The 11954-nt window shown below is 39.6% G+C and overlaps 1 protein-coding gene across 1 annotated transcript; it reads left to right on the top strand.

Moving 5' to 3' along the window:
- The first annotated feature begins 363 nt into the window (after positions 1-363).
- Positions 364-5464, top strand: LOC133999033 (keratin, type I cytoskeletal 13-like). The gene is made up of 6 exons (XM_062438146.1): positions 364-738; positions 1725-1807; positions 2328-2484; positions 3418-3579; positions 4264-4389; positions 5237-5464. The coding sequence occupies exons 1-6, from the start codon at positions 364-366 to the stop codon at positions 5462-5464; spliced, it is 1131 nt and encodes a 376-aa protein (XP_062294130.1).
- The last annotated feature ends 6490 nt before the right edge of the window (positions 5465-11954 follow it).

Raw genomic sequence — 11954 nt, 5'->3', positions numbered from 1 at the left:
ACTTTAATTTATTCCTCAAATGTCATCCAGGTCTGAACTCGCCCCGCGCAGCTCTGATCTTTTGTTGTACAGTCAGAGTGGCGTGACGGTGATGATGATGACGGTGAAGGTGCCTCTGCAATTCAACCACATTTCTCAGACACACCTACATTAAGATAACGCGGCAGGTGTCTCCATCCTCCCCCCCCTCCTTCCTCCTCCTCTAACAGTATAAATTATCAGCCTCTCTCTCGGAGCTCTTCACTTTCTCCTCTCCAGCTGAAGCAGCTTAACAGCCTCCTTAACCGTCTGCATCTGTAAACTGGCAAGATGATGTCCTTTAGCACCAGAAGCTCCAGGTCCATGGGTGGTGGTGGAGCCTACATGGGCAGCAGCAGGTCCATGTACGGTGGTGCCGGCGGCTCCCAGGTCAGAATCTCCTCTGGCGGTTCCTCCTTGTCCATGGCAGCAGGCGGCGGTGGAGGCGGTTATGGCTTCGGCTACAGCGCCGGCGGCAGCGCTGGAGGTGGCGGGTTCAGCATGAGCAGCAGCTCGGAGGTGGACATCTCAGCCAATGATAAGGCCACCATGCAGAACCTGAACGACCGTCTGGCCACCTACTTGGACAAGGTGCGCAAGCTGGAGGCAGCCAACGCCGAGCTGGAGCTGAAGATCAGACAGTTCCTGGAGAGCAAGACCTCTCCTGCTGCCAGAGACTACAGCGCCTTCTCCCTCACCATCGCTGACCTGCAGGGCAAGGTGAGCTCACCTCTAATCATGTGACTTCTGCAGCTGGAAACACATGTACTTTATATTTCTACCTCAGCACATTCAGCTGCAGTTAGGTCTCCCTTTAAAGCCTGACCCTCATGTTTCCCACCTGTTTGTGCCTCACTGTTGTGTTGCAGTGTTGTTGTTAATGAACATTTACAACAAGTCACAAAATGTTAATACAATCAGTAACAATGAGTTTGATCATCTGATCTTCCAGCAGAGCATCAATTAAGACTTTATATTTAAGTAAAACCATCTTTCACTGGACTCAGGGCAACAACACAAAGTCATTTATATTAAAATATGAAAGCATAAAGACAATTTAATGTGCATAAAGTCATCATACAAATACAGAAACAAGAGACTGATGAGTGTCAGTTTCTACATGACGTCTGGCATTTGCTGTCAGTCTAAGCAGCTTAAATTAAGAATAGCTTCAGGGTCTGAACTGCTGAGCTTCCTGAACCATATGACACTTAGTTTTATTCCACTGAAAGCAAAAAAGACCACAAGACTAAATATAAAACATCATATTTTCAGGGATTTTACAGAATAAAGTTTTTTTAAATGAGAAAAAGACCAAAAAACCCCATTAACAGACTGTTGTCATTAATGCTCATTAAAGTTTCAAACATAAGCTAATTGCAAGCAGCAATCAATAAATGCAAAACATATTCAGTTTAGTGTCAAATATAACAAAGAAATGAATAAAATCCTCACATTTCTAACTGAAATATAACAAACACTTACATTTTTACTGCTATATTTGTGCACATCCTGCTCGCTGTTATTGGCTGCAGGCGAAACGTCCTGAACGCAGTCAAATAATAAGAAGTAAAGACAATATTTAACCAAAGGAATCTGAAATAAACTGAAGACAAATACACATCTACCATCAGTAACACCTTTAAGCTCTACTTTAAAGTATTAGGTTTCAAAATAAATGTATTTTTGTCATTTTCTCCCCTCAGATCCAGGACGCCACCAGGATGAACGGCGGCATCTACCTCGCCATCGACAACGCCAAGCTGGCCGCCGACGACTTCAGGATGAAGTGAGTGAATTCATTTAATGTGTCTTCTGCTCAAATCTGTTTTCATTATTTACAAGATCCTTCCCAACCTGGCACCATCAAATCTCTCTGAACTGATTCACATCTACACACCTTCCCGAACTCTCCGATCCTCCTCCGCCAACCAGCTCTTTGCCCCATCTGCCAACTTAACTACCATCATGGGGTCTTCAGCCGATCGGCCCCCCCGCCTCAGGAACTCTCTCCCACCAGACATTCACACTTCTGACTCTGTTTCCACCTTTAAATCCCGCCTGAAAACGCTCCTATTCAGAGCTGCATACTCTGTCTCACACTAACTATGCATCACGTTCTTGTTTATTTATTGTACTGATGCTTTATAGTCACATTCATATTTATTCTTTATCTTTGCACTAAATGTTACCTGATTTATATTGTTTGATGTTCTGTTGTTGTGTTTTATGAGCCTTGTAAGGTGTCCGTGAGTGCTTTGAAAGGCGCCTTTAAATAAAATGCATTATTATTATTTGCCGTGTCGCAGGTTCGAGAACGAGCTGGCCATGCGTCAGTCGGTGGAGGCCGACATCTCCGGTCTGAGGAGAGTCCTGGACGAGCTGACGCTGTCCAGAACCGACCTGGAGATGCAGATCGAGGGTCTGAAGGAGGAGCTGATCTTCCTCAAGAAGAACCACGAGGAGGTCAGAAGGAGTTCAGATCCTTCATATCAATCCTGATTAGTGTTGCATGATTAACCCGTATTATGGCAGCCTTTTGATACCAGTTTGTTCATTATATCTCAAATCAAAATATGACTTTTTAACCAAATCATGCAGCTCTAATCCTGATCCTTATTGATCCTGATCCAGGTTCTAGCCAGAAGTCACCGATCCATAATAAATACATGTCTGTTGTTCAGTTTTCAGCTGCATACAGATTTTTAAAGTGAGCTCTGATAGCAGATAAAAACAAAGTGCAGCAGCTGCATGTTCGGTCAACACAAGGCAGGAGGAAGGAAGGAAAGGAGTAAGGAGGGAGGGAGGGAGGAAGGAAGGGAGGAAAGAAGGAAGGAAGGAAGGAAGGTAAGGAGGGAGGGGGGGAGGAAGGAAGGAAGTAAGGAAGGAAAGGAGTAAGGAGGGAGGGAGGGAGGGAGGAAGGATGGAGTAAGGAGGGAGGGAGGGAGGAAGGAAAGGAGTAAGGAGGGAGGAAGGAAGGAAGGTAAGGAGGGAGGGAGGGAGGGAGGGAGGAAGGAAGGAAGGAAGGAAGGAAGGAAGGAAGGAAGGAAGGAAAGGAGTAAGGAGGGAGGGAGGAAGGAAGGAAGGAAGGAAGGAAGGAAGAAAGGAAGGAAAGGAGTAAGGAGGGAGGGAGGAAGGAAGGAAAGGAGGAAGGAAGGAAGGAAAGGAGTGAGGAGGTGAGGAGTTTTGCAGAAAGCTGAAAGAAAACAATCATGAAGCTTCTCCCTGCAGTTTTTAGGCTTTATGGGCTAAAATTAGCTGCTAAAACAGACCAACTCTTGTTTTTAGAGTTAAAACTGGTGTCAGCACCTCAGTTATAAAATCACATTAACTACACGACACAGGCTGATTGGTTTTGAGTTTTCACGTTTTTCGTGTCTCTTGGCGTCTTGGTCTCAGGAGCTGCTGATGATCAGAAGTCAGATGACCGGCCAGGTGAACGTGGAGGTGGACGCCGCCCCTCAGGACGATCTCACCAGAGTCATGGAGGAGATCAGAGAACACTACGAGTCCATCACCAACAAGAGCCGCAAAGACCTGGAGGTTTGGTTCCAGTCCAAGGTGAGGACCAAAGATTAGCCCACTATTAACGAAGCAGAGTTAATAAGAGAAGAAATAAATAAAAACAACCTCGCAGATACACGCGACTATACATTGAAAATACTGTATTATGAGTTAAATGAAAAACAATTATGCAGGTTGTATCGTTTTTTAGCTAAAATGTAAGATACGATATGATAAAATACGATACAATACAATATGATATGATACGATAAAATATGATACGATAAGATACAATAGGATAAGATAAACTATGATACGATATAATATGATATGATAAAATATAATAAGATACGATATAAGATACGATATAAGATATGATATAATATACGATATAATACGATACAATAATATACGATAAGCTAAGATACGATATAAAATACAATAAGATACGATACGATATTCCTTTATTAGTCCCACAGTGGGGAAATGTACATTATTGCAACAGCAAAAATTTAAATAGCATCAATCAAAAAGAATAAAGACAAAATAAATAATAAGTACAGAAGCAATAAAACAAAAGTAGCAGCATTATGTCCAGGAGTATTATCGGCTTTATTGTTCTAGTTTTTATGCAGTTAGTAAAAACAGCCGTTACATAAAAGCAGGAGAGAATGAACTGTATGTATTTTATATTTTATATTTTATAGTAACCGTGTGTTTTGTTGTGTTTTTGCTCCACAGTCGGAATCACTAAACAAAGAAGTGGCGGTCAGCACAGAAACGCTGCAGACGTCTCGCTCAGAGATCTCAGAGATCAAACGGACGATGCAGAGCCTGGAGATCGAGCTGCAGTCACAGATCAGCATGGTCAGCATCACATGCACTCATTCTTATCAGTATTAGTTATTTATTTATTTTGCATTTTAAGATATCATATTACAGAATTATGTCAGACTTACATTGCATAATACGAAAAATTGAAAAAAACCTAAAAAGACAAAACAAAAGAAAAGAAAAGAAAAATCATCAGTTAAATAATGTTAAATATCAACTCTGTTGTTGATGTGTTATGTATCTAACACATTTCACCATCTTCAAAGATATGAAAGTTATTTTTTTCCATTTCATATATTTCCTTAACGATATCTTTCCATTTAGAGTTAATTAAAGTATCATCTGTTAACCAGTTCCTTGTAATGTATTTAATTATAACTATTATTATCACTAAAAACAAGTGAGAATCTTTCCTACTAATTTCCTCAGGTATTTTCCCAAGAAGAAGAACTAATGTGTTTATATTTAACTGTTGCTGAACCACCAATCATTCATAAAGACCTCATCAGTTACAGATAAACAGTGTTTATTCTTAATGAAGCTTTCATAGAGCAGAGAGAGTTTATTCTCTGTGTAAAAGACATTATATTATGCTCCAATGTTACATAAAACATGAGAACTATTTCAAAGTATTAAATTAAATGTGAAGAATCAACATTCTTGAAGTTTTGCGGTCAGAAAATTTCCTCTTTTTTATATATTCTGGGTCACATTAGGGGAAGATGTCACCCTGAACAGCATGTAAGGGTTAAAGAAATGCCAAAAATATCTTTCATCTATAGTTTTACATGCGCCAGCGTTCTGCCATCTGCTCCAACATCATGAAACTACACGATGAAGAAGCTGAACCTTCTTCTTCCTCTTCTTCTTCCTCCTGCAGAAAGCATCGTTGGAGTCCACGCTGGCTGAGACCCAGAACCGCTACGCCATGCAGCTGTCGGGCTACCAGAGTCAGGTGACCATGCTGGAGGAGGGCCTCGCCCAGCTGAGAGCCGACCTGGAGCGTCAGGGACACGAGTACAAGATGCTGCTGGACATCAAGACCAGGCTGGAGATGGAGATCGCTGAGTACAGGAGGCTGCTGGACGGAGAGGCCAGCAGCAGGTGAGACACTGATGACTTTATTTAAAAAGAAGGAAAACGTCCAGAAAGTAGGAAAAAAAAGAGCAAAACAGCAACGCATCAATCTCCTCTATCGGCTCATATTTGGATATTTATGGAAAACTTTCAATTTATATTTTTTAGGTTTTTTTCTGTTCATAAAAATTCAATTAAAGTGTATTTATAACGCAGCTTTTATATTCAGGTTAATGTAGTTCAAAGTGACAACAAAAATAAAAGGGATATAATAAATTAAGAATAAATAAGGCAAGGCAGTTTTATTTATATAGAGCATTTCATACACAATGGCAACTCAATGTGCTTTATATAAAACACATTTTAATTAAAATAAAAATTTAAAAATTTAAAAATTTAAAAATTTAAAAATTTAAAAATTTAAAAATTTAAAAATTTAAAAATTTAAAAAATAAAAAATAAATAAAAAATAAAATAAAAAATAAAAAAAATAAAAAATAAAAAGTCTTGTATAGCATGTATAATACTACTCACAAAGACAATTCAGTTATTTTTAAATAAAAAATTAATTCATTATTCATAAGTTATAGTGTCTTTTGTTGCTCTAAAAATACATTTCATAAATCTCTGAAGGAACTTTTAAGTTTGCAAGCTGAGATCAAAAAGCTAACCACTCTCTCTGTTTCTGCAGCGTCAGCATATCCAACATGTCCTCCAGCTATTCCTCCAGCTTGTCCTCCTCATCCTCCGCCGCCACCGTCGCCGTCGTCCCCACCGTCGTCGCCGCCGTCGCCTCCTCCGCCTCCTCCACCTCCTCCAGCACCACCAAACAGAAGATCATCACCATTGTAGAGGAAGTGGTGGACGGCAAGGTGGTGAGCTCCTCCACGGAGACCGTCTGCGAGACCATTGAGTGAGCTCCTCCACCAGCAGGGGGCGCACTCACAGCTCACACTCACAGCTCACACAAAAAACCAATAAAAGTCTGCTGAGGTGCTCCAGAATAAAAGCTGGTCTCTTGTGTCTTTTGTTCAAACTCCTCGTCTGATAAACTGTTAACGGTCTTATAATTAAATATATAATTAACCCTTTACATACTGTTCATATTCTACACTCATAAAAAGTGTCTCTACCAAACTATGAAGCACAGATGTGTTTAGAAAGCATCAATAGTCTCACTGACTGATCAATAAATGTGATTAAACCTTGATTCATGTGTCAGAGAGCAGAGAGAGAGACCACTAAACATCTCCTATCACACAATATCATGTCTTATTTTACCTCAGGCATGAAAATATAACACAGCAATAAGGATGGAAATTTATTTTATTGGTAGTTTAGTCTTTAGTCTCTCCATCTCATAGTTACCATGGTAACTAGATGGCAGCTGTCACTCAAACTAACTGTAGGTTGATTTTAGTCATTTTTGCATCTCTTTTTGGTAGTTTTTAGGTTTCTTTAGTCAATTTTTGTCTATTTTTAGTCATGTTTTCATCTCTTTTTGGTGGCTAAATGTTATTTAATGTAAAGGTAAAATGAGCAGAGCTTTATGGATCTGTGGGGTTTATTGTAGAACCATTAGATCCATCAGTCTTCACTGCTACATCATAACATACATCCTCATAACAACTATCTCATTAAAACTATTAACTATTCATTTCACTACAACACATGTCAATAGATACGGAGATAATCTGACCCAGAACATTCATCACATATTGTTTACTCATTTCAGCCCAAAGTTAACTTGACATTTATAATTTTGTTCTATTGTGACGATGCGTGTGTTTTATTAGTGTACAGAAATATATAAAGTACCACACAGCTGATAATCTGATACAGGAACAGATCGACACTGACAGCATTCACAGATGTAAAAGTTTCTTAATATGTGTATCAATCCATATCAGAGTGTCTCTTGGCGATTCATTGACATTTAAGTGAAGCAACGCGTTAGTTCCTGCAGGACACGGAGGTCAGACTCCGCAGCTGTAATCAGCTGACAGCCACTGATTGAATCAGCACTTCTTATTTTTTTTTTTTTTTAAACATATCTTTATTGGTTTTTACATTCATACAACAACATAGAACACTTAAAACATATGGCAGTACTACAAATAATAATGAAAAATGAAAATACCAATAGAATACAGAAAAAGTAAATAAATAACTTGTCATAATAAAATAAATAATTAAAAAGGGATAAATTAAATAGACAAATTGGTCAGAGAAATTACTGAGCAATAAATAATAAATACATAAATAAAAAAATAATCATATAAAATGGTAATGATAATAAATTATTAATAATAATAATATTCTTAATATAGGTTACATCATACACTCCTATCAACACATTAAATATTTTTATTATCTCATTCTCCCATTGCCTCCTCCAAATCTCCACCTTTCAACAGTTCCAAAAATATCTTCCAAATGTCATAGAATTCAGACGCCCTCTTTCTAACAATATAGGTCAGCTTCTCAAGAGCCAAACTTGATGTTAAGTTATTCAACCATTGGGTAAAAGAGGGGCCATTAACATTCTTCCAACATAATGCAATACAGCGTTTGGCCTGCAGTAAACAAAGATCAACCATTTTTCTTTCTTTGCCGGATAAATTACAGTCCTCTGGATAAATGCCTAAAATACATAACTTAGGCCATAGGGGTACAGGGGAAGTAGTGATTTGAGAGATATACTTTAATATTGAGCTCCAAAACTTTTGAATCTCTTCACATTTCCATAAACAATGAAATAATGTGCCCTGGTGGTTTTTACACTTATAACAAAGATCAGGTATATTAGGATCAAATTTATTTAATTGTACAGGGGAAATATATATTCGCATTATCCAATTAAATTGTATCATTCTCAATCGAGTGTTGATGGTTTGAGTATGTGTTTTTAAACATATTTTACCCCATTCACTGAGTGAAATGTCTTCTTGTAAGTCACGTATCCACTCCCGCCTCTTACTATCAGAGTTTTCCTTATGGTTTTCAACCAGCATATTATAAAACCGGGAGACCAGCCTTTTCCCAAAACAGCTTTTTGTAATGTGTGTTTCTAAGGTGAATAATGGAGGTTGTTGCACCGAGTTGTTTAAATGTGCCAGAATAAAACTTCGAAGTTGTAAATACTTAAAGAAGTGTTTCTGTGGTATATCAAACTTTGCTTTTAACTCATTGAATGACATTAGAGTAAAATCATCATATACATCCTGCAATTCTACTATGCCCTTGTTCTGAATCAGCACTTCTTATCAGCACACACCACATCATCACAGCCATTCTCACCACAAGGCGGTCCATTTAAATATGACTCCCATCTACACTGATCTAGCTTCACCTTTGCTCACACTGCTTGCCTCCACCTTTCTGGTTCAGGGTCCCATCATGGCTCATGGCTCATTGCGCTCTCTGGTCTTAGCTTAGCGTGCTGCTGGCTAATCCATGAAGCATCTTAGAGTGGAGCCTCCAGCGCCAAGAAACTGTATTACCATTTGCTGCAATAAATAGTTTGATCTATGAGAGTGTTCCTGACTGAAACTACATCAGAAATAACTTTGGATAAAATTAATCTGATACATACGACGGAGTGTTAGGGCCAGGCAAAAAAATAAATAAATCAAAATAAAACGTCCAGCAAAAAAAAGAGAAAAGAGAATGAAACCAAGTTAGTCAGTCCTTCCTGAAAAATGCGGAGTTTGTTTGTGATTGTTGCGGGCAAAAATCCTTGATTATGCGGCACGTTTTCTTAAAAAATGTGATGGAATATGCGAGGTATTTATGCAATTTTATGCCATGAAATTGCGGGAACTTGCAAAAAACTGCGGTTTGATAAAAAAAGAGAAAAAAAAGGTATTCCCCTGTTCTCACTAGGCTACTACCTTAATGTAAAGAGTAATTTCTAATTACTTCCTATGATAAGCAAGCATACTACATCACAGAAAGTGCTGGGAATATTTAAGTTCTCATCTTGTTTTATTTCAGACCTTAATAAACACATGGCTCAAACAAGTTCTGTAGCTTTACGAAAGGCATATTCTACAACTTCTGTAAAAATGAATAAATAAAATATAAAAAAATAAAATGTGTGCTTCCTGTTTTACAGGATGACATCCACGTCGCGTATAATAAAGACTGAGGGCACATTCAGCGCAAAATTGGCCATTTTCTATGCAAATAAAAACCGTCTTGTTCACAAAGACCAAACTGCTTAGTTAGTGTGTTCAGAGAGTTAGTGTTAACTGTTCTACTTAAACATGATTTCAGCTACTTAAAAATACAAATATCTTGACGGCTCTGATGGGACTCAGGGTTCATCTAAGGCTGCGTTCAGACTGCAGCAAATCTGATTCAAATCTGATTCAAATCTGATTCCTTCTCAAATCTGACTTTTAGGCCTGACTGTCCACACTGTTTTTAGCAAGTGTCCAAATGGGATTTGGCTCTGTTCAGACTGGGCCACATTAATGAGCAATCTGACAGGTTGCTGTGGCAACGCCGTCAGAGCGGAGGCGTCATCTAGCATGTATTGTGTGATGTCATATAATTTGCGACAGCAACAACAAACCCTCGAGCTTCGCTTGAATGGAGCCATCTCCCCAAAGATCAGGTGGGGAGTTCTGGTCCTCTGAAATGAGGCCAACGCAGAAGTAACTTAAAACTGCATTCTATCAAAAGGCCACCAGGGGGCGACCGTTTTGGTGTCAAAAGGACTTCCGTCTCTATACAAGTCAATGGAGAATTCACCAACTTCTCACTTGATTTCTAACCTCAGTAAACGTTTTCAAAATGTGTTTATGGTCTCAATCGCTAGTTTAAAGCCTTCTTCAATGCAGTATGATGTTCATTTGGGACATTTTGGCCTCCCTGATTTTATATGTGACGATAAAGCAGGGTATGCATTAGGGCGTGGCTACGTCGTGATTGACAGGTTGATTGGTTCACAGGTTCAGGAGGGTGCCTCATGCTCCTCCTGATGCCCATATAAGTAGAATCCGTGTTTTTATTTTTCCCAGCATGCACCTGAAATGTTCAAGATGGCGCTGCTCAGATCCGATACTATTGGCCTCTGAGCAGCAGTCCACAAAACCAATGGATGACGTCACGGATGTTACGTCCATTTTATATACAGTCTATGCCAAAGGTTAAGAATTTGGTTTGGTCCTCTGTCCAAGGACTGATGTTGATGTCCTCCATTGATATCAGCTAGCAACAACAACTGGAATAAGTGCGGGTCTGGTGTCACATAGAGTGACGTAGCGTAGAGACGTAGAGAGACGCCACGGACAGTCATATCCGATTTGAGTGTTTGGAGCTGTTCAGACTCAGACACATCTGTCCCAAAGGTGGTTTCCATCTGGTTTGCAAAAATCTGATTTCATGTGATTTATGACTATTCAGACTTCATAAGAGCATCTGGTTCCAATCTAGATCGGCTAAAAATCGGATTTTGGCTTGCAGTCTGAACCCAGCCTAGGAGTTCTGCTTTATTATAAACAATCATATAAACCTGAGTCTGTGTGTAACAGCTGACGTGTTGCATACACACAGTCATGTCAAACTCCCTTTAACAGTAAGCAACCTCAGGCAGAACCAGGCTCAAAGTGGGAGAAAATCTGCCTCGACCGGTTGGAGTAGAGAGGAGAGAGAAGCACGTTGTAAATCAACATTTAAGTTAGAAGCTCCGGGCAGAAATCTATCATCCGGACGTCTACAGGCCCAGATTACCTGTGAGACGAGAAAGCACAGACAACTCCGGGGAAGAAGTTTAGCTTATTGAATGTATTAATAGTACATGAATGTTAATGGATATAGATGGATGGATGGATAGAGAGAGAGAGAGAGAGGGAGTAGTAAAGCAGTAATGTGAGCTACAAGCTATCATAAACTCAAACTCTCTTTTAACTCATTTGTGAGTCTTTGGGACTGAGTTAGTTCATGAGAGGCTTTCCCTGAGCATGTTAAAAGTTACAGCACCATGAACTGCACAGTATCTGCAGCTGCTATCTGCTCCGTTTTATACCTACGCGCTAAAGGTTTTGCGCTAATCTGCAGCTGGCTATTGCAGAAGTCAATTTGCAACGGTCATTTTCTGTGAAAGAGTTAGAGGCAGCGTGTATGTGCAGAGATTCAGCTACAGAGCAGGATATGTGCTGTGAGAAGAGAGAATGAGAAAACCATCTACTGTTACAGTTCAACTAAGGCGAGTTAGGATCTGAAAACACTGCAGGATATTTAGTAGGTATGAAGTTAAGGTCTTATTCATGATGATTTACGTAGAAAGAGACTCAATTCAACAAAGCCTGAGCAGAAAACTAAGAATGAAATACTAACAGAAGTGACGAGGGAACGGGGAACAGGTGAGCAGGCACAGTTGTATGCTGGGAGCTGATTGGCTTGGAGCTGATTGGCTGGGACAGACACTGCAGACGAGGCTGATGCAGCTCAGGTGTGCAGGGAAGGGGGAAAAAAATCACTGAGGGCGAGGCTGAAGAAAAGAAGCAAGTTTA

This window comes from Scomber scombrus, chromosome 18, assembly GCF_963691925.1.
Source record: "Scomber scombrus chromosome 18, fScoSco1.1, whole genome shotgun sequence".
Classification (NCBI taxonomy): Eukaryota; Metazoa; Chordata; class Actinopteri; order Scombriformes; family Scombridae; genus Scomber; species Scomber scombrus.
The sequence above is the reverse complement of the archived record's forward strand: the minus strand, read 5'-3'. Positions and strand labels throughout refer to the sequence as shown.

Excerpts from the sequence above, each read along its gene's own strand:
- LOC133999033 (XM_062438146.1), top strand. The coding sequence starts at position 364 with ATGGGCAGCAGCAGGTCCATGTACGGTGGTGCCGGCGGCTCCCAGGTC. Across the intron at positions 1,808-2,327 it reads GCCGACGACTTCAGGATGAA|GTTCGAGAACGAGCTGGCCA; the intron begins GTGAGTGAATTC and ends GCCGTGTCGCAG. Across the intron at positions 3,580-4,263 it reads AGGTTTGGTTCCAGTCCAAG|TCGGAATCACTAAACAAAGA; the intron begins GTGAGGACCAAA and ends TTTGCTCCACAG.